Source organism: Heterocephalus glaber, unplaced genomic scaffold (assembly GCF_053883595.1).
Source record: "Heterocephalus glaber isolate CG9 unplaced genomic scaffold, H.glaber_assembly_v1.0 deba00001743, whole genome shotgun sequence".
Classification (NCBI taxonomy): Eukaryota; Metazoa; Chordata; class Mammalia; order Rodentia; family Bathyergidae; genus Heterocephalus; species Heterocephalus glaber.
The window spans coordinates 3054742-3078222 of record NW_028258449.1 but is presented as its reverse complement, the minus strand read 5'-3'; the positions used below and the strand labels follow the sequence as shown (position 1 = coordinate 3078222).

At 44.8% G+C, this 23481-nt stretch overlaps 1 protein-coding gene across 9 annotated transcripts in view; it reads right to left on the bottom strand.

Annotated features, from left to right (window-relative positions):
• Ankrd44 (ankyrin repeat domain 44) overlaps nt 1-23481 on the bottom strand; it is a 242195-nt gene that overhangs the window by 100299 nt on the left and 118415 nt on the right. For all 9 annotated transcript variants that reach the window (XM_087200340.1, XM_087200341.1, XM_087200344.1 and 6 more), the window contains 4 exons: nt 21529-21607; nt 9907-9977; nt 1291-1491; nt 443-530 (listed from right to left, as the gene is read on the bottom strand). In XM_087200340.1, the coding sequence (XP_087056466.1) occupies nt 443-530; nt 1291-1491; nt 9907-9977; nt 21529-21607 (439 nt within the window). The remainder of the gene's footprint in view (nt 1-442; nt 531-1290; nt 1492-9906; nt 9978-21528; nt 21608-23481) is intronic.

The window sequence follows — 23481 nt, the reverse complement described above, 5'->3', positions numbered from 1 at the left end:
GTTCTCCCTGAGTGTGCTGCAGAATCCGTCTATGGTACCAAACACGACCTCTGTTGTTACCGTCTGCCCCATTGTGCACATCTCCCAGAACCCACCAGGACAGTCTCCCGCATTCAGATGCTTATACCCAGCGCTGATGGGGCTGCCTTCTCTGCTAAAGGCAGGACACTGTCCCGTGAGAAACACCACGGAAGGAGCTCAGCCCTGCAGCCCCCTCTGCTGAGAGTCAGCACTGTGAGGGTTCTCCTTTGCCAGTTGGTTTGTACTGACCTCTCCTCTCACCTCCCTCCACCCAGGGTAAATGAACCTCTACAAAGCAGCAGCCTGGCTGGAGCGCCCTGTGCAACTCACATCTCATTCCCCCTGGAACTCAGGCTCCACGTCAGGCTTGCCCGAGAAAAAACCCACACGGGCTTGCCAACTCTGGCTGCAGCATCCTTACCTATGTACACTGCCCAGTGCAGCGCACGCCGGTCCTTCTTGTCAAATGCGTTGATGTTCGCGCCTTTGGCTAAGAGTAGATTGACCATCTGAAAGACAACCAAAAGAGAGGTCAAGGGGACGCCCAGTAAGGGCGAGGGCTCCCCACTGCCTGGAGCCAGTCAGAGACCTGGAGTTCTAACAGTCAGAAGGAGATGACAGCAAACCTGCAGCAGGAAAAGACTGAAGGGACACCTTACTCTTAAAATTCATTATGGCTCTAAATATACAGAGGAAATAGGGGATCGAAATATACGGTGAACTGTTCATTGAATATTTCAGCACAGCGATCCCATCATCCTTGCCACTGCCTGCAGCAGCTCTGGAAGTCTGAGTTCCTGAGTGTCTTTTTGAGGTGTGATCAAAAATACAGTGACTGCTGCTGCCGAGGGCCAGCCAACAAATAGCCAGGCTGTGAAACATGACAGTGTGTCCTCGCCCACCATATTCACCAGGTATGGCACTGTGTGACTTCTGGCTGTTCCCTAAAGTCAAAATGACCATGAAAGGGAAACGGTTTGAATCGATTCAGACATCGTGGCAGCCAGGAGAATGCAACTCAAGACACTCTGGAGAGAGGGCTCCAGAGCTGCTGCAGGAAGTGGTGAGGACCACGGGACAAGTGCGTTTGAAGAGAGGGGGAGGATTTTGAGGGGGATTCATGGCAATGTGTCTTTTATTGTATTAATATTTTTTAAAAATTAAGTATTCACTGTATGTTCGATCATACCTCATAGTGGCCTCATATTCCCTAAGTCTCAGCAGTGAGTTCAGGCTCCCTTTGGGCTGGGTCTGGACGAGAACACCCACCTCCACATGGCCATTCAGGGCCGCGTGGTGCAGCGCCGTGCGCCCCCCGCGGTCGGAGACGTTGACGCTGCTCAGCAGCGGGATGATCACCTCTGCGCATTTGATGGCCTTGTTGGCTGCGGCCACGTGCAGCGGCGTCTGCCAGTTCTTGTCCCTTGCATTGACGTCAGCCGAGTGCTTGATCAGCACTTGCACTGCTTCCTACAACAGAAGCAGGGTTGGCCGGGGCCCCTGACAAAGGCTCAGTCACCCAGAAGATGCCTCGCTGGATACGGGGCTGTCACAGAAAGGGGGACCCCTGCTGTCCCTGGCTGGCCCCAGACAAATCAATGAGGGGTGCAGCCCAAGGCAGCATCTCATCTCTACAATCCAGTGTACGTCTTCAGGCAAGCTAGAGGGCACTGTGAGCAGAGGAGAGCACCAGCAGCTGAGCGCCCTAGGCAAGCTGCCGTAGGCCCAGCAGCATCTGTCCATGTGCTGCCCGACTCCCCACGCTGAGAGGCCTCTTGGATGGATGTATAAACCTTTAGTTCTGTCTGCCAACCTCTTAACTCTCAGTCTTGTGTGATCAATATGCTGTTGAGGAAAAGAACACGTCTGGTCCTACCCCAGCTTGAAGCTATGAGACTGTTCCGTTCTCCTCAACCTTTCCTGTGTTATAATGGCTGGGTTCCTCTGCCACTGTCGACTCCCTCTCCTTTACTGAGCTCCTTGCTTTTGAGTTTTCTTCTGTTGACCTAATCAGCTCAGCAGCCTCTTCACCTATACCTCTCATCCCTGACTGTTCAGGGGGATCAACTGGGGAGGCTAGGGAAGTCAATGTCTGGTCCCCTCATGGGGCTGTAAAGGACCCCTGGAGAGCACCCCTGTGCTCAGTGGAGGAGTGACAGCTCCTCTTGAGGTGGGCACTGATTCGGTTGCTTCTGTCTGTGCACAAGACTTCTTGGTGCTTCTACCCGGCCACTCTGTCAACATGGCATCAACAACCAATGAAGGCGTCAGGACCAGGTTCTTGCCATCCTTTGTGGACCAAGAATTTGACCTCCGCCACCTCCATCCCCGCAGGACTGGACAGTCCAGTCTGCTTTACCATACAGGTATATACAAGTGCCCCAGGAAGATGACTCAAGCTCAGCAAAATCAGGGAAATGAATGATGAGACACAGGGAATGTTGAACCAGTAGCAGCGATACATTGAGGTGAATGGCTAGCCTGGACAGCAGAAGAGGGCAAAAGGAAAGCCACTGTGCAACCAAGACGACACAGTTTAAATAAACATCAGACAATTAAGAGTGCTCCACTGAGATGCTGCAAATAAAAGGCTGACTGACAGGGTCCACGCAAGTAATTTAAGACTGCAAAAAGGGAGAAGATCCCACTTATCCTCTCAAAGAATGACGATAAAATACTGCTGAATACTCCCTGAGCCCATTTTTGAGTGAAATATGTGCACACACATCACAAATGCTCACTGACTCTGCGCACAGCTCTGCTAGAACCATGCACCATTGAAAGAAGCATTAGCCAGGCTCTCGCCTGAAACCTACCTGAGTGAACAAAAATAGAAGAAAGGCTAAATCATGAGATTAAATATGTCATGACATAAGATTAAGATTAGAATAAGAATATTTTTATCAACTTTGATCTCATAAGTTGTGAAGTGTAAATAAACTAAATAGATGCAGAGGCTTTCCATTGCAATGTGGGAAGAAAATACTGGCATCTCCATTTGTATTTATTTTCTTTGAAAAGGAGAGAGTTGGAGCTGGGACTTATCTTCTGGGTTGGCTCTGTGACCTCTGCAGACAGAAGACCTTCCTCACTCAGCGTTGTGGAGGTGCCCTTAGTAAAGTGGGCCCCCCACAACTCTGAGGGGCAGCCCCTCCGCCCACCCACTCCGAGTGCACTGAGAAGCTCAGTGATGGCCGGCTAAGTGGGCTACAGCTTCCGTTATATCCCTCTACACTAAAGGGACCCTAAAACGGACAAGACCCATGGAGGAACCCACACATGGAAGACAACAAGAGTGCAGGCATAAACCTGGTGGAAGCCACAGAGCCAAAGCTCTTGCTACTCCCACGGCAGCTTGCCATCATCAGCATTACAGAGTGAAAGCAGGGACAATTTATTCAGAGCTGACTAGAACTTGGCCAAAGCACAGAAGATCTTCAGAAGACTATTAGTTACACGCTTGTGGTAGACGATGATAAGTGAAAAGCCTCCCCCTGAGTGTAGGGTGCCTGGACATGTGAGCCAGTTCATACACATAATCCACGCATAGATGAGATGCATGTTTTGAGAACACATGCCAAAAAAATTGGGAGACATATCATCCAAAATGATGCTGACAACTCTCAAAATAATACTATGAGACCTGGAACAGTATCCTTTTCACACACGCCCAGAAAAATGACAGTGCGTGCTCTCACTTGGATACTTTACCTTGTGTGCTGTTTTCCTTACTTGTGTATATTCTTGCTTTGTAATAAATATTATGCAAGTTCATGATAGACTAACAAAACGAAATATACAAGATCATTCCATAAGTTTATGTTATTTGGAGACAAGATCAACAAATTCATGAGAAATTGGTACTTTCCTTGCCCTACTTTTAAATGAATGCATAGGAATGATCTGCAATTCACACAGACCAACATGCTAAGCAAAGATAGCATATATTTACGTGCCAGTTATAGTTTACACATAAATAAATAGGTTCAAACTTGGGAGGGGAATCTGTATTCTTTAACAACCAATACCTCCAAACCACTGTAACCACTGGTAAGCTGGAGTCTGTTCTGTGAGCAAAGCGTTGTTGGGGCACACCCCCACCACAGGGCCACAGGAAACTTGCAAGGCCTGAAATATTTGCTATCTGGCCTCTGACAGAAAACCTCTGCTGACCTCTGGTCTGGTCCCGCTTTCACTGCAAATTGGAAATTATCAAATTTGTTTAAAATAGAATTTTATCATTGATCTGCAAAATACTACTTCAAGCCAATTCACCATCTAAGGAGGGCAGATGCTGTCAGAGGCAGGGCCACCACGTGGGCTGAAGGTCAGTAGGGACCTTGGGACAGGGTGCAGAGCTGCACTGCACTGCATGATGGGTTAGCGGCAGGTGGAACATGGCTGGCAGGAAGGGGTGAGCACAGAGAGAGAGGAGGAAAGATGAGGGCCCTGCACGCCGAGACGCAGAGGGAAAGAAAGGCGGGCACAAGCGGAACTCAAGGAAAGCAGGCTTATAGGGCCAGGCAACCAGCAACCAAGTCTCCAAAAATTCTCTGACAGCTCAGAATATTAGACCCTGCACAAGACAGGGCGTGGAACGCACAGATAATTGAACCTGTGGAGAAGCAACTTGATGGGACCAAGGTCTGGGTTGCACCTAAAACATCAGTAAAGGAAAAGGTCCACATTCATCGTCGTGGGGTGGATAAAAGAAGTGTGCAGGGTTTCTCGTCTCGTTTGAACTTCAGGCACTTCCCAAGGGACAGCAAAGGCACCACATCCACCTTCCCCACCGACATGCTGCTACAGCTCAAGGGGGCCGAGCAGAGCCACCAATTTTATTTCTCAGCTTTTGAAAATGTTTCCACTTTCCCATTCGTGCTTGTATTTCTCTGTTTGTGTAGCAAGTTGCACAGTTTTCCTGTTCCTAATGAGAAAGAACTCTACCAAGGAGCATTCAGCACGTGAAGAAGTTCTTACTTAACTTCCAAAGATTCGCGTTTTGAAGAATGAAGATGCAGTTGTTTAAAATGACTGTGGAACTGGATGTACAGACGTAGAGAGCATGGGGATGGAGGTGGCCCGAGGGATCAGCCTGCTGACCCAGCCTGCCCTGTGGATAGTCTCACCCGAGCCTCCCAGCACAAATGCATTCAGTGGTTAGATCTTCTCAGTCATTTACATTTAGAAACTCGGAAGGTTTGGTCTGCCAAACTGATGTAATACATGTAATAGAAATTTAATACAGTATTTAGGCCATGCCAAAGTTTTGATAAAAAGACAACTTCCATTTTTAAAAACTGCATTCCTCTTTCGAAGTTAGTTTTACATGGGAATAATTTTATGACTATTTAGGAAATTAATGATTTTTTTAAAATCAAAGAAGTGTCCCTGAGGCTGCACTCAAGCTCTGAAGGTTTTTATTGTGTTACTATATCACATGAGGCTTTTATCCATATTGATTATAGGAATTTCATATTCATCCTATAAGAACTGTATAAATTGGTGCTCAACCAATATGGTCAGTGAATAGGATTATTCCTCTAGAAGTACCCACCATCAAACTAAACTCACTCAATTACTGTAATTATTGTAGAGCACAATTATTTTAAGAACTAGTAGTACAAAGGTGGCCCACTGGAGACCTGGGACAGGAGAGGATTTTAAGGGAACTATTCTCAAAGCACTGACTTTAAACGTTAGGAGAAGCAGACCTGAAGTCTTCCCAATCTTCAGCCCCAGGTTTCCAAGTGTGGTATGTAGACCACAGGCAGCAGAATCTTGCTTTTAAAATGCAGGTTTCTGGGCCAAGGCGACTCATACACACTGAGCCTGAGTACTGCTAATTACTTCTAATAAATTATAGAAGGCCTACTCTCTTCCTGTCCCAGGTAAGGCCTATGCTGTAGATGCCAAGATCTTTCCATAATGACAAAGGTAATTTAAAGAAGTCAACGACATTCTAATCTTCTAGATAATGTCTCCAATTCTCCTATCTACTAGCAGTTAGCTCATAGCAATGACAATGTTTTTTAGAGGAAGGAGAAAAACATGAGTTTAAAAATTTTAAGCTATGAAGTAGAACACTTGTCCCGCTCAGTTCTGGGAATGATCTTTATTTCAGCTTGGAATTCTGTTTGCACAGAAGCCAAAAATAGATGCATTGTATTGGCTGACAGTCACTCAAAGGACAAGGGAACCAGGGCAGACGTACCCAAGTAGGTTCCAGGACACTCTGCTCACTGGCTGAGACATCTCGGCTCCTTACTTCTCTGAGACCCTGCTTCCTAAATTAGTGTTACCAATAGTGCAATCGCAGAGGGCGGCTTGAGATTAAAATGGAATACTGCACAGGGCATCTGTCCATAGCCCACTACCTGGTACACAACACTGCTCCATAACTGCTCCTGGCTGTGTTCTTACACGGACACGATGTCCTCGTCCTACACCCCAAAGATACATGCAACCATTTTTAGCTTTCCTAACCAAAAGTTTCTAGAACAGAGGTGGAAAGTTCAGCTACTCTCAGAGCTACTTCGGAGTTACATCTCTTCCCAGGGGAAAGGCCCTGTATGAAAGGCCAGGTACAGCTGTGCCCCAAACCCCACGTCCTCAGAGCCAGACTTTGTAGGCCCTCCCAGTCCCACTCCACCCAGGGGATTCAATGAACATGTGCTCAGCTTCCAGAAGCATGTGTTGGGCTCTCTAGGTTTACATTCATTTAGTTCCTTTCCCTACAGCTGCTTTTTTTCCAAGAAAGAGAAGTGAAGAAGCAACAGGAATAAGCTAAGCAGGAGAAACAAGAGGAATCGTTCAGAACAACACTGGATTATTCTCCTGGCAGCCCAGATTTGCCCGTCTGTGATAGGAGGCATTGAAAATACGCTCCCTAGTATTTTAAGATGTTCTTTGCTTCTTCACAGCCCTGGCAATTGCTCAAGGCAAGGAGCCTGTGAGGGCAGCACAGTTCAGAACCTTTCCGATGAAGACATGACTTTGAATACACATGTGGACCCGAGCACAGACAGGTGCAGCTGCCATGCTGAAACTAGGTGTTCTCTTCGTCCAAGGCTAACAGCAAAATGCCAAACACCAACCCAAACCTCCTCGGCCCTCTCCCCTCAAGCTTCCTTCCCTTTCTCCCAACTATGAGTTAGGGAAGACATAGAACAGTGGCATGAGGACCAAATTCAGAAGGACACGGAAGTCTGGATGGGGGCTGGGGGGGGGGGTGTCCTCCTCCTCCAGCCCCGGGATGGGCATGGAGTCCAGGTGTTCACCGCGGGGCAGCTCTAGCAACAGACACAGAAACCCTGTTTTCCTAAGGAGCTTTTCAGCTTGCTGGGACAGGTATGAACACGGAGACACTCTCCTTCAGAGCTTATATGTGATTGTGATTATTTACAATCAGGGCTTGTTTGCAAACACCCTGAAATCCTTCCTGACAGGCACCTGCAGAGCTATTTCCCTGGAAAGGCTTCAGAGGGAGCTGTGACCCGGAGAAGCAGCAAACCCTCTTCCCAGACAGGACGGTCATCCCATTGTTGAGGTGACTGGGTTCAAACCACTAAAGATCAAGAAAGTGGGCTGATGGGTGGTGGAAACAGCTGCACTGAGGACTGAAGCTTTTGCAGCTGGAGCTAAGAAAGGTGTAGATCACTTGGGAAGGGCACCAATGTGACCTTTACTTACTGGAATGGTCCGTTGTGTCCCTCTTGACTGACTACATCCTGAGGGTGAAACCACAGACCTTATTTCTCTTTGTAGCCCCATCAGCAAGCACAGTAACTTTTTAAACTAAAACAACCTTGTTAAAAGGAAACAAGCCACTCCCCAAATATTTAGATACTGAAAAGAAATTTACCAATGATCAAGGGGTCTTAAAATTTAGACCAGGAAATAGTCCCCTATGATGAGCTGATCTCATGAAGTGGTCCCAACTCAAGCAGCCCACTGCCCGAGCTTTCCCAGCCAACACAGAAATGCAATGTGGGCCCACACGAAGATGCCGAATCCTCCACCATCCAAGCAAGGCAATTCAGACTCATTTACCTCCCTTATTCTATGTGGACCAACCAGAAGGACACACAACAGACCTCTTTTTGAAAGCTCTCAAGTCATGCAGCTGAGCAAGGAAGGTGAGCCACTATCTACTAAGGATACTTAGAAATTTCCAAGTAGCTCCCAAAAGGGACGCTAGCATCCATGCTCACCAGTAACACCTACAACTTCAGTGTATTTGTTTTCCTGCTCCAGGCGCGCCCAGAGGACATCCCCTCCTCCAAAGGCAGAGCTTCATGGGGGCAAACTCGCCCTCGAAGGCCTCCGAGCTGAGAATCCTGTATCTGCATGGTGGGCATCTCCTCTGACCCCACAGGGGTCTCTTCTTCTTGTCCCTCCATCCCCCTGAACCAGACCATGCACCCTGCCTCTGAACTACACAAATAATCTAGTCTATGAGGCATCTTCACCTGAATTTCCAGCAGTCACCTTGGGTTTTTTCTTGACTATCAGGTCACTCTATTTCTGCAATGTACCATGAGTGGGGTACATCAAGGAACAAAACACAGATCCCTGTCTCCATGGAGCTTATATTCCAGGGACATGTTTCCCACACTCAGTGCACTGAAAAGAACTAACTAGCTTCCCAGACCCTGGCTCACCTGCTCTGGGTCTTCTCAGTCTATGCACTGGTTAAGTTTAACTGTTATCAACTTGATTGGTTTGGAAGCCATGCAGGAGATTAGTAAAGCACACTTCTAGGTCATGGATGTGTAGCTTTCGATACTATTTCTGGTCCCTCGTCCCTTCCTTTCTGGTGCTATTCCCTAGCTTTGCTTCCTTGCCACCATGAACTAAACATCTTTATTTTACCACTTCCTTCCACCATGATGTTCCTGCCTTAGAGCCAGCCAACCATGGACTGAATCCCCTGAAATCATGAGCCAAATTAAACCTCTCCTTCTTTAAGTTTTAGGTGTCAAGTATTGTGTCTCAGTAATGAGAAAGCTGACTAATATAGTTTATGACATCACCATTTACTCACTGGCTTTTCTTTCTTTTTTTTTTTTTTTTTTTTTGGTACCGAGGATCAAACTCAGGTCTTTGCACTTGCGAGGCAGGCAACAGAACCACTGAGCTAAATCCCCGGCCCCCACCCACTGGCTTTTCTTTCACTTCATTCCCATCCTGTCAGGTTTACAACTAATTATCTCTCAAATCACTGACTCCTTGCCATGCCTCGGCTCCATGTTCTTGGGTCTCTTTGGCCTTGAACTGGAATCCCTGCCTGAAACTCTTCTCTTCTGCTCATTTCCATCCTGCAACCACACTGTGTTTTCTGAATTGCTTTTCTGAGTGAGTCACTCCCCTGCTGTGACTGTTCCCCACGGCTCTCTGCCACCTGGCCCAGCCCAACTGTCTGACTTACCTCGCACCACCGTGTTCCCGTTATGTCTACCTGAGCCACCATCGTTAACTTCCATGCCTCGGCCCTTTCTCCTTTTCTAGCTTGTGACATTCCCACTCATCCTTTAAGAACCATATCAAAAGACATCTTTTCTTAGAGGACTGCCTCCATGCTCGGAGTTGCTTCCTCCTCTGAGTCCGTTCTGATATTGCACTAATCTGCTTCCTGTCCTCCTCCCCCTGCAGCCTGAGAGGGGACTGAAGTCAAAGACCATGCTGTCCAGCTTGGACCCTTCCACCACAACTCCCCTGGCCCATGTCTGACAGGCAGGAGGTGTCATAGAGGCGGCTGTTCGTTTGGTGACCTTCTTGTATTAGGGCTGAAAGCCTCTTCCTCACTAGCAAGGGTCCCCCTCCATTGGAAAGAAGGCTTCCCCTGGGACAGCAGGTGTTACATGAAATAAGGTCATCACTCACCTCACTCCTGGAAGCCACTGCCCGGTGCAGCGGGGTCAGCCACATGTTGTCCTTGGCATTGACACGAGCTCCTGGAACCAAACAGCACAGGTTTTTAAACTTTTGGAAAAGGCTGCAGAAACTCTCATGAGTAAAAGGGAGCTAGATGTTCAGTGTAAGGCACTGGCTAAAGGGAAATAGCAAATCCTAGAACTTATACTATTTTTGTCTTTAACTGAAGAATAATTACCATCAACAGCATCAGCCATAGAAAACAAGAAGACTCCCTAAAACAGAGAGAGAGAGAGAAAGGGAGAGAGAGAGAGAGAGAGAACCTCCCTCCTCCAACCCCATGCTGATGATGTCACTGGTTTGAAATGGTGCAAAGATCCTGAGGACTCAAAGGCAGTGTCCAGAGCCACTGGGGAATTCCTGCCTGGTTAATCAAGGTCAAAATCATTCCAAAGCTGATTCCACTGCCTCCAGCGTGCCTAAGCCAGTTCAAACCCCTGCTCCATATGGAGCACGGTGAAATCAGCAGTGCAAGGGGCAGGCATCGCTGGCTCCAGGCACAAAGCCGTGGCCCAAACACTCTGGAGGGAGAGGAACACGCTCATGAAAGGACAGCAGGATTTCAGTCAGCAGCCAGATCTGAACTCTGATTTCAGCACCCACTGATCCTAAGACCTAGTATCTCATCCCCTCTGCATCTGTGACTCAGATGTCAAAGGGAATAAAAAGCACATCCCTTGTCCAAGGAAGTGGGAGGAAGTCAAAGAAGTGGTTTACAAACACAAAGAGCCATCATCTAGAGCTTGTATAAACAAGTATCTTTCTAAGAATGCTGGGGAGAAGGAAACCCATGTGATGAACACAGGAAAACTGCTGAACTTTAAAACAAATTTCCCACTATGATAAACAAATTATAGATTTCCTCTCTATGTCCTGATTCCAGCAGGAGGAGCCAGGTGGTTGTGACAAAGCCCACCTTTCTGGCTTAGAAATGAACAGATCTTATCCTTTTAAGCTCTTGTATTTCCTCTTCCTACATTCTGAAAACTCGCCAACCCTCTAAAAATTACCATCTTTTTAAAGCCTTTTCTTGGGTCATAAATATGTAGGTGTTGAAATCGCCTGTCTCTCCAGAAAGCCGACTGTCTGGCTGGTATGCGTTCCTGTTTAGGCCGTTTCTCTGGTGCTCAAGTTCCAAACATCCTTCAGGCTTCACTCGGTCCTGGAAGGCTGGGTTCAAGCCCATTATTCATAGTCTTTGGCCAAAGTACATGTTGAGCTTTGAATTTTTGGTAAACTCAAAAAGCTGATGAAAGATGACACCCAAATGGCAAGACACATGTAGAGATCCTTCTCAAAATTCATCAAGGAGAAGCAGCAGAGAGCAACATCAACAACCATTACACCCCTGCTAAATTAGTGAAAACGATAAATTTTGATGATGCCCACGGTTAGCCAGGGTTTGGAACAATGGGTAGGCCTAACACACAGTCAGCAGGAGTGTGAATGGATACAACCCCTTTGAAGGAAATAATGAGGTGTTAACTAATAAAATTGAGGAGGGTCATGCCCACCTAGCGCTTCCACCGAATCACACACCCAAGAGAAACTCGAATGTGAGTAAGAATGTCTACTGTCGCATGCTTACAGCACCTGGAAATTGGGATCCGCCTGCTGATAAGGGGAAATGCATCACTACACTGTGGCATTTGTGCACAATGCAATGCAACATGGTCACAAATGGCCTGGAGTTCTGTGTACAAACAGAGGTGCTTAAAATCACAGCAATGAATGAACGAACAAGTTGCAGAACACCCAAAACATAATAGCAATATATGAAGTTTTTTAACTTATAAAAATAATTCTATAAATTATTTATGGATGTATAGACATCAAGTGAAAAAGTAAAAATATGGTCAAGGTGCTTCTAAGGTAGAAGGAATGCAGTAAACATCTGTGAGTGTGCGTGTGTGTGTGTGTGTGTGTGTGTGTAATGCAAGTAGGGTAAAATTCTAAGATTTCTTAAAGCTTGGTGGAAAGTATAGAAGCATTCATTATATTATTCTCATATCTTTGCAAATGTTTGAAATATTTTCTAAAAATTATTTTAAAGAAAGGCAGTGAATTTGAAGTTTTATGTTTTATAAGACATGAAGGGGGATTGAGTTACCTTTCCTTAAACTATTTTTGTTCTGGGTTAGTAGCTCCTGGTGGAGAAATAACCCTCCCACAACTTTCCCATGCAAAGTGGCCCAGCCATGCGGCCCCTGCCAGGCAAGGCAGAGGACAGGAGCCAGCAACGCACCATCTGATGACCTCACTGTCCAGTCTGGTCAGAAAGCACGCGTCAGGTTGGTGCTGCACTACTTGCTGGTCTTCCTGCCGCTACTCTGCTCTTCCATCTCCTCTCTCCACAATCACTGCCCACCCTGCAGGGAGGCCAGGTGAGCTCACCTCACTAAGAGGTACAGCCCCTCCGGGTCCACAGCACAGAGCTCTTCATTTAGGGACCTTCACTGTCTCTAACCGCCATGCTGTCATCCACACTTAGCATCCACGCATCTCACTTGAGGGGCTTCATCACCAGCTGAGCACTGGGGCACCGAGGCTGCAGGGTGTGTGTGAGCTGTTACACACCCAGGCTGCAGCCAGCTGCTTTGGCCATGGCAAGGGCAAGCCTTACTCCCATCTCCTTCTTCTCCTCCCTCCTGCTTTTCCTCTCTCCCTCTCCTCTTCCTCTTTCCTCTTCTTCCTTGTTCTCTCTCTCTCTCTCTCTCTCTCTCTCTCTCTCTCTCTCTCTCTCTCTCTCTCTCTCCTCTCTCTCTCTCTCTCTCATTTCTGTCTTTTTGGTGTATGGATTAAAATACTCTATAGCATCTTTCTAAAGAAAATAACTACGGGTGACTGTCCAAATTATTCTTAAGCATATTTTATTAAAGGTTGATCATAAAAGTCAATTACTGAAAACAACTCCAGTGTAGGTCAAGAAAGAGTCAGTTAAATAATTTGCTTGGTTAAATAAATTCAGTACAGGCATAGAATGTAACCCTGAGGCTTTGGAAGAAATCCCAGTGACATAAGACGTGTTCATAAACTACTCTTGATGTGCAAAAAAGTGAGTACTGAAACACTACAGAGAGAAGGAGTCTATTTGTTGTAAAAACTCCGAATGGTCTATGAGGAAAGACCATGACAGCCCCAAGCTCAATGCCACATAACTGTTTGCTGGACTCTGAGGGGGCAGAGTTGGGGACTGAGAAATGGAGGCTGGGGGTCCCTGCCCTGCCCAGTCTTGAGCTCAGGGCAGACAGAAGGGAAGAGATGCAGACTTTCTGACTGACATAGAGATCACCAATGTCCTGATGTCTCTTCAGCAGAACCAATGTGACAAAGCCATCAAAATGGACCTATCACAGTGAACAGCAAAAGCCTACTTTACTTCGTGTGCTGATCACACAAGTGATACGAGAATGCATTCTTTTCCCAAAAATGGGTCCCTGCAGATGTAGCTAATGTCCTGTTGAGTGCCACACCCAGGTTAGGCTCTCCCTGCCTCCCAAAGTTAACGGCTGCCATGAGGTCAGTATGGAGTTCCCATGTGCTCTTACATCTTCATGCGGAAATATACGCATCCACGGAAAATCCTGAGAATTCAGTTAGGCGATCAGTACAGTATCTTCTGTATATTCCAAATATTGCACAACAATTTTAGAAAATATAGCACTATGTATGTTTTCATGTAATTGTATTATATTGCAGTAACACTCTGAATTCCCTTATTTCAATTAAAAGCATGTGCATTGTGTCTATATATGTCGACACAGAATGCATTTTTAATCACCAAATGTATTCAATTGTAAACACACTTTTTTTTTACATTTCCTCTATTGATGGTGTTTTTATTATTTCTCGTATTCCTCTATCCAAACAATGTTTAAATATAATGGACCTTTGACTTACAAACTCAGTTTGTTCTCAAGGGCTGGTTGTAACTCAAGTTGGTCAACTGAAGGCTCAGGCTCCTCTACACAGCTCTCAAAGTGTACACAGGCAGATCTCAATGTCCTTAGAAAGACCCTGGCCCAGGATTTCTCAGTGAACCCCACACGGGAAAGGACGCTGTCATGTTCCTTCCAGAACTCTTTAAGGGTTAAATCTGTATCTGAGACCATCTGGAATCAAAAGTGGCCACCATTTGGGTCATAACTCAAGACTTTGGTCATAAGTTAAAACTAAAATTCCAGTCATAACTCAAGCTATTCTTATGTCAGGCCAGTCATGAACATCCACAAAATGACTTTTGCAAATATGTATGTATTTATCAAGGAGAGAGAATTTTAGAAATATTTGTATGCCGTAGGCAGTGTATATTTTGGTTTATGATTGTTGTTGTTATTGTGGAAGAGAGGATCAAATCCAGGACCTTCTCACTGAGCTACATCCCCAGGCATTATTTTATTTTGAGACCGGGCCTCATTAAGCCACTGTGTTCCCCAGAATGGTCTCAAACTTGCATTTCTTCTGCATCAGGTTCCCAGAGTGACGGAAGTTTATGCATGTGCCACCACACCCTGCTGCTTTGGGTTTTCATGGGTGCTCTCAACCTTCAAAGAGTGCTAATTTACACACTCACTGTGTAGAACATCGCTTACATTCCCCACCTCTTCAACATTTGCTATTACCAGTCATTTTACATACAATGACTTGGAATCAATAATATTATATTATGCACTGAAAAATTCATTGAGAGGGTACATAGATCTTGCATTGTTTTCTTGCACCTGAAAGGAACATCCCTAAAGCCAAGAGACACAAGGAAAGTCCTGAGACAGCTTTGATGGTAGCACAGGTTTCATGAGGGAATGCACATGTCCAAATTCGTCCACTGTACCTTAAGTATGTCCTTAAATACTGGATATCACTTCCACTCCAATAAAGCAGTTTAAAAAATAAATACTAGATATCAGAGGGGAAGCAGTGGCATTTCATTTCTGTGTCTTCCTAAGAATAAGTTTGGGCATTTTCCACTCATTTGTAATTCATCTTCTGAGAATTACTTGTTCACATTCTTCGCCTATTTCCCCCATTCTCCTGTTATTTTGTAATTTGTATGCTCACATTATTATCTCTATTCCAATTCTTTCCTTTTTTTTTTCTTTGGTATCAGGGATCGAACTCAGGACCTTGTGCTTGCAAGGCAGGAGGCGGAACCACTGGGCTAAATCTCTGGCCCTGTTATCCCTACTCGTATCCTATATAATCTGAACATGTAGATCCACGTGTCATTTTCAATATTTAAAATCTTCCCAGGAAAACATTGAGCCCACGTTTTGGGGGCCCCGAGCGACATGCCTGGGATGTGACTGCAGACTCAGCACTGAGGCGGGGTAGAAGAATAAAGACCGATCAAAAGGAAACAGGGAAAGCTCTAATATTGAAATTGTACTTTTTAAGAAAAGCTGTTCTTTTTCCGTCTTCCAGGAAAAATTGCTACGGGCCCTGAAGATCGGCAGCCTGTGGCCGCGCCCCGTGAGTCCCACTCCCTCCTGCCCACCCTGTCCTCAGGAAGCTGCTGAGAAGGGCACACAGATTCAGCTTCACACTGGCTCACACTGTAGCACAGCCCACCAATCAGGCAGAGCCACGAGCACTAAAATACACACCTGACATAAGCTACCTTGGGGACACCCCAAATTCCCACAAATATGACCAGCAAGAAGGCCACAGGTGTCTCTCTCTCTCCCTCCCTCCCTCCCTGCACTCTACTTCTTTGAATCTGTACTTTTGAAATTCTGCCTAATAAATTCCCTCATGCCTCTTACGTGTCCTGAAAATTCTCTTCTGTGATGGAACTCAGCAAACCTGCACCCTGCCCCCTCGGTAGGATAAGTCGCACTTCCCCCACTCCATTTTGGGCCCCTTCAGTGACAGTCACTTGATAAGTGGAAAGCCACATGAAATGGCTGGGAATCTGGGAAATGGCTCCTTCAGGTCACCACAGAAGCCTCCACTCCGCCAGGCATTCTCAAGAGGGAAAGCGCCTCTGTTCCCACAACGGAATTATTATGACAAAGGCAGGGTTATCCGATGTGGACCCAAGGCATATGCCACCAGCATCACTGCCCACTGCTGGCTACCCACCTCTTCCTCTGAACTTTTCCCAGAGTCTTGCTGCCCTCTCAGAGGCAGGTGTCAGATGGTTTTGGTTCTGAATTGAATGTTTGTGACTGATGTCCTAAAGGAAGCTCATGTTGGTTACCTCCCTGTCAGGTGTCACAGTGCACAGACGACACAGCCTGCACGGCTAATGACCCCAGGCAGAGCTCTGTATCCAAGGACATTTTGAGCTTAACTGGGAAAATGAGCACCAGGCTACACTGACTCTTCAAACAAAGGCCCAGCTAAAAATGGTCAGGGCAAACTACTTGCAAATCAAGCACGCTCCTCACCTTCTCCCCACTACCTTTCAGTTTTATTTCCACAGAGAGAAGGAAGAAAGGGAACTCCGAGCCTCTCAGACACACTCTGTTCTCTGCGACTTGTCAGCTGGAAAGCAGAGGGATACAGGGAGAGAAGGGGTGGAATAAAGGCGGTCAGCGCTCATGGCTGGGTTGTCCAACATCGGCTTTTCATTGTGGAAGTGAACATTAAGGAAAGACCGCACAAAATATGATTACAATGTAATGGCATGAGGTTGCTACTGACTTTTTAACAGATCAAATCTTATTACAGCACAAGAGCTGTCTTTCTGGGCAATTACCTTGGAAAAGTCTGTGATAATTCCATGTGTGTAGCAATTGCTCAAAACATCTTTATAACTCCTTACACCTTACACACCCACCAGAAAAGAGTTCATTACCTTATAACCGCACAAAATCAGTTTTGCCTATTGAACTGCTCTTCCTTCACCACCAAAAAACATGAAATCCATGCCCGGAACAGATATTTATTATGCATGAGGGAAGCATATGAATGGTGCACCGTTAGCTCTGGAGGCATTTGCATCCAGGGAAGTAAGCACATTTTGAAAAATGACTGGAAATATTTTTACAAAACCACCACTGGTTCAGTGGCATAAATTCTTTTTTTTTCAGGTATGCAATAAATATAAGTTTAATAGTATAAATCAACAGGGGAAAAGAAATATACAGCAGCCAATATTTGATTTTCATCCTTATCACTTTTTCTAGGGTCCCTCTAACTTGATGTAAACTTACAATTTTCAAGGAAATTCCTATTCCACTCCCATTGTATCATAAATAAATTGAATAGTTTTTCTTTTTGTATGAAAAAAAAAAATTTCCATTTGAATGGAAAAGACGCTCCATTTGTGATCAATGTCACACAATATCACATTCCCATCAGAAAACACAAACATCAACATCACAAAACTAAAAATACACAGGAGATCAATACCATTCAATAAATATGTAAGCTACTTCAGTCTGCCCCCAAAAGAACCAATACTTCAAAAAACCATAAAGAAAACCCCTGTCCATTTCCAAGTGACCCAAGTAGAAGAGACAGCAAGATGCTATGTGTGCTATTTTACCCCTCCCCTGGCCCTTCACTACTTAGAAAACTGCCTGCTCTCCACAGAGACTGAAATGGGCCTCATTTCTTTTGGGGGAGAACAAATTCACTGACACCTTTGGGCAATATCCCCTGTTTCTCAGGAACCCTGGCTCTATACCTAGTTCTGCTTCCAAAGCCTCTTCATGTAGTTCTGGGTAAGACTTGGGATCTGTTCCATTAAGATGGGCCATATGAACTAGGAGTTTCATCTTGCTGATTTCAGTGTGGGCCCTTGGACCCCACAGGAACTCATAGCGAGCAGGATCACTGTTAGGAATCTGCCGGTACATCAGGTACTCTTCCTGTACCAAATCCTCAGTGATGAATTTCCAGGCTTCCTCAAAATGAATACGCTCAGACTGAGCTAACATGTCCCATCTTTTCACTTTTTGGGTTAGGTCCTCCTCGCTGATACAGTTGCCCTCTATGAAGATTAGAGACAGGACTAATACAATGATGTCAATTTTGAGGATGATTCTTTCATCATCGCCATCTAGTATCCCACTGTATGTAAGAGCCAAAATGGGGACTAGCTCATACGTGTTGCCAGAGTGATTCACTTTCCTGATTTTAATGCCAAAGCCCAGATACACAGACTCACAGAGTTCCCAAAAGTGCAGAGGGAAGTTGTTACAGGGATCATGGGGCAGAACACGCAGCATTTCTTTCATGGTGACCTGGTCCTTCTTTTGATACTTGTGGAGCAGAAATGACACCAACTTACATAACTTGGCATTTGGGAGCACATTTTAAAGGATGTGAGAGAAGCTCATGTCCTGCGAGGAGCTTGAACCCTCACAGGGCTGACTCCTTTGACTGGAAGCTGTGAGGACAGCAAGAACTTGTTGAGGATCAGAAGCCTTCAAATCTCCAGTGCTGGAAAATACAGTGCTGAGCAGCTGAGCAATTCAGCTGCTCCAAGAATCCAGACCCAGATTTTGAAAAATCACAACTGAGAATTCTCCACTGCACAGTGCAAGGCCAGCAACAGAGGCAGGAATGGGTTATTTTCAGAGTCTCAACCTGGAATGTGGCCTTCTCTCTCACCCTCAGCCCATAAATTCTAATACTGTTTTTTTTTTTTTTTTTACTTAGTAGTTACACCTGACAAGGTCCTGTAGTACAGGGTGGTGTATACTTCTAGTTCTCTTCCTTAATCCTTGCTCTTCCGCAGTTTTCTCTGTAGGTTATTTCTACTGTGGTCATTCCCTGGTCCGAATTCCTTCCTGTGTCTCAACCCCAGTCCTTCAAGCATCAGCCTCTGATCAGTTCTCATTGATCTCACCGACCACCTCTCTGCCTTAACCCTGACTCACCCAGTCCCCAACAGAAGCTGGCAAGGGAGAGGGGGAATCAAGGCAGGATTTGGATGGGCAGTGACGAGAAGTGAGACCTGCAGGGCCTAAATTCATCCTGAAGAACCTTGTGCGCCCTCTCTGCTCAAGCCATTCCAGGTTCCCTCCCCCTGGCTAATAGGAGCCAGCGTCAGTAGGAATGTAGGGTTCCTACTGGTTTTCACCATGAGCTGTAAGTTAACAAAACAATAGAGAATACAACTGTAACAGGCTGCTCTGGCAAGGTCAAAGGATTTGTCCAACATGGGACTCATTAGCACTTCATTCATTATTAAACTGGAAAACACCTGTGGTTGGATTCCCTAAAGGGTCAGCTGCCAGATTGCAAGCTCAGAGCTGAATCATTATGCTCTTACAGTGATACCTGCTTAGGAATATAAAACATAAATTGCATAAGGGTTCTTTCAGAGAAAATAAAAGCTGTGTGAGTTCCAAAAGGTGATCTTGCCTTCTGTAGTTGAATAAAATTGCTGAAGAACTTTCTCATTACTCACCCATGCTCTAAATCTTCCTAATGCAGTGGGGGAGAGGGGAGGACAATAAAAATGGCACAGCTGAACCAAAATTACACTCAAGAGATCAACATCTCTGTAACCAGGGATACAAGTTGAGATATGCAGAGCAGGTTCTCCAAGCGCTACTGAGTCAGCCACAGGTAGAAAGATGCTCGTGGGAAGGTGATGTGAAGCCCAGTTTCTCAAACAATCCTGGTCCCAAATGGATCAGCTTCATGCTGCACAATTAAAACCTTGCCTTTCAGATGTAGAAACAACAAAACAGCACAAAGTGGAAGTCTACAGCCAAGTTTTGAGTCTGCACACTCATTCAACAAACATCCTTCCGAGACTTTGAGGCCCTAGTCACACAGGTAGAGCATCCCTTATCTGAAATGCCTGCACCAAGTGTTGCAAAGTTTGGATTTTTACAAATTTTGGAATATCTGCAAGTAGATATATGATAACTTAGGGGTGGGACCCAAGACTAAACAGGAAGTTCACCTGTGTTTCACCTTATACACAGAGCTGGAAGGTCGTTTTACACATTATTATCACACCTGCATTTTGACTGTGACCTGCCACATGAGGTCAGGTGTGGGGTTTTCCACTTGTGGCATCAAAACACAAAAGGTTTTGGACTTTCAGGTAAGGGATATCCAGCCTATGTGACATTTAGGTGGTGGTATCGCTGGTTGTGACCATTAGATGTTATATCACAAAATTCTTTGTTTTATACCTCCATTGATTCCTTCTGCAGCTTGCCATGGACCAGGCTTCACCTGCGCAGGCACGTACTGGCAGGCACGTGCTGGCGGGCACTGGCTCTGGTCTTAGTCTGTGTCAACCACAGGCAACACATGCTTGTCTGGAACATTGCCCTGGAACACTTTAGGCTGGCGAGAGGAAAGCCCACAAGGAAAGCTCACGAAATCTGACCCGAACTCCTCAAGGCTGTCAGGAGCACAGTGCACAAAGGTGTTGAGGTGCAGAATACTCGTTTCCCTGGGCGGAAACTCACCTCGAGAACGTGAATGCAACACAACTGGGGGCAACGTGGATCTTCCCTGTGGATCACATCACAGAGCCTTCCTTTCCTCCACGTTCTCCACCTCAGCTTGAACACTCGGAACAGCCCTTCCCGCTGTGTAGCTTACTTTGGAGCAAACAATAGCAAAACCTCATGAAAGGCCTTTTGCCTACTCCATGGGCAGAGACACTTGCTCCAGGTTCAATCTCCACAAATGAAAGCAAGAAGACAGCCAGACTGCCTGTGCACACTCCACAGAGAAGCGCATGGTGGGCTCACATCCACGCCAGCAATTTGTCTAGCGAGCATGCCAGGCAGAAAGCACATAATGGTCTGGGAAACCTGTTCGGTGCGATGTACTGAGCACATAGTTTCCAAATCTGAAGGCATTGGCATTTTAAATTCCGGTAAAATACTTAAAATATATATAAAATAGAGAGACTACTATCACAAAGACCTGTGCGCACACAAACCAGGTATATGCTTGCTACTATTTGCTTCAACATTTTTTAAAGTATAATATTTTATAGGGGGTTGTAGAAGTCCCTTTTATGTCCTTCCCTGAACATGTTTCATTCAACTTGCTGATTCTGAGGTAACCACTATTCAGAAACTGATATGGCTCCTTATCGTCCATGTTTCTATACTTTTATTACAGGTACAGCCATCCATAAGCTAACACAGAATTTCTGCAACATGATTTAAACACACACACATATATATTTATATATATTTACATATATATTTATATGTACATATTACATATCTATAGTGAATATATGTAACACCTATTTATAGTATACACAAACTAAATATAGTGCATATATACATATAGAGAGTGCATGTTCATGTAAACTTTAAACCAATCTTTTTCCTTTCTTTTTTTTACAATTAAAAAATATCAAAAGATATCCAAATGGACTGAATTTGTTTACTGTGTTGAGCCTGACTAGCCATAATCAGACGTTCAAAGGAATATAAACGTTTTACTGGAAAAGTCATTTTTTTATAACAATTTCTTACATTGTCTTTCATGTATAGATAAAATTGCTGATCACATAAAGTTCCATGAACATGAGAAGGAAATTTGTATTAGGCTCATTGTAGCAGTCAATCTAGTAAACTGGTCATTTAAATTTTTATCTGCAATTGGTTTTTGAGTACCGCAATCATTTACCTGACAGAATCAGGAGCTCGATGATCTCTGCATCTCCCAGAAATGCAGCCACATGAAGGGGAGTTCGCTTCTCGGAATCCTGAAACAAAAAGTCGAAAATAAGATGACAGTCAGTGGCAGCCTGGGGTGCCTTCGGCAGACTGGACAGACATGTCACCCACTCTGAACCGGATGCTTGTGGAATGAGCTTAAAGGCCGAACACCTGCAGAGCTGAGTTGAGGCTGCAATTTCCCCTTAGCACCCAGTCACACAACATCTGTGCACAACATCTGCCTACTGCTTGCTTCATGAAGCTCGGGTCAGTCAAAGATGGACCATGATGCACTGGCTGATACATTTCAATTCATTTCCAAACCTTCAGTATGGCTTAAAAAATTTTTTTTCAAATCCCTCTAACCTACCTTAGCAATATACTTCAAAGTTTCCAAAGATTTACCTACTTTCCGAGAGAACATGATGAAATTGGTCATGAGGGCGTTAGACATGAACGCAGTCATTTTCTTTCTGTCCTTATCAGCTGTTGTCTGGGCCAGGACCATGCTTGCAGTGCTTTTTGAATGTCTGTTCTGTGCCGGAACCAAATTCTGGGGTCAGAGGGTCAAACACAATAGGCCCAGTCCCTCCTCTCATGAAATTTACATTCCATCAAGATAAAATTAATTAAACAAAGCAAATTAAACAAAAAAGGCCATTACATAGTGGTAAAGGGAGCCGTCCATCAAGAAGATATAAAACTTATAAATATATACGCACCAAACACCAGTGCATAAAACAAACACTACTCAACATAAAGGGACACATAGGTCCCAACACAATGAGAGTGAGTCGGTTCAGTATTCCACTCACACCAATACATAGGCCATCCAGACCAAAAAAAGAAATGAACAGAGAAGTATCAGAGTTATACTACACCACAGATCAAATGGACTTAATAGATGTCTATAGAACATTCCTCCAACAACTACTAATTACACATTCTTCTTAGCAGTTCATGGGATGTTCTCCAAAACAGATCACATTTTAGACCATAAGGCAAGGATAACAAAAACCAAAAATTGAAGGGCCAGGGATGTACCTCAGTGGTGCTGTCGCCTGCCTTGCAAGTAAGTCCAAGGTCCTGAGTTCAGTCCCCAGTACAAAAAAAAAAATTGAAATAATTTCTTCCATCTTTTCAGATCACAATGGAATGAAACTAGAAATCAACAGCAAGAGAAACCACAGAAGTTATATAAACACAGAGGTATTAAATATTTCACTTTTGAACAATCAATGGGTCATTGAAGAAATCAGGGAGAAAATTTTAAAATTCCTAGAATCGAATGAAAATGGAAATACAATATACCAGAATCTGGGATACTGCAAAGATAGCTCTAAGAGGGAAGTTTATAGCTATGAATATCTACAGTTAAACAATCAGAGCAACCTCAGATAAATAACCTAATGATGCATTTCAAGGTCTTAGAGAAACAAAAGCAAATCAAAACCTAGCCCAACAGAAAGAAATAATAAAAATCAGACCTAAATTAATAGGTGGATACTAAAAGAAGAATACACAGGGTCAATGAAACAAAGAGTTAGCTCTCTTTTTTTTTTTGGTACCAGAGATCGAACTCAGGACCTTGCGCTTACAGGGCAGGCGGTGGCAGCACTGAACTAAATTCCCAGCCCAGTTCTTTAAAAAGATAAGCGAGACTGAGAAATCCTCCGCCAGATCAAAGGAAAAACAGAGAAACCCAAATCAAGACAGTTAGAGGTGAAAAAGGGAATGTTACAATAAACACTGCTGAAATCCAATGTATTATTACAGAATAATTTAAACATCTACATTCTAATAAATTGGAGAATCTGAACACCTGGAGCCTACCACAACTGAACCAAAAGGATATAAAAAACCTAAATAAATCCATAACAAACAATGAGATTGAAGCAGCAATAAAAAGCTTCCAGAGAAA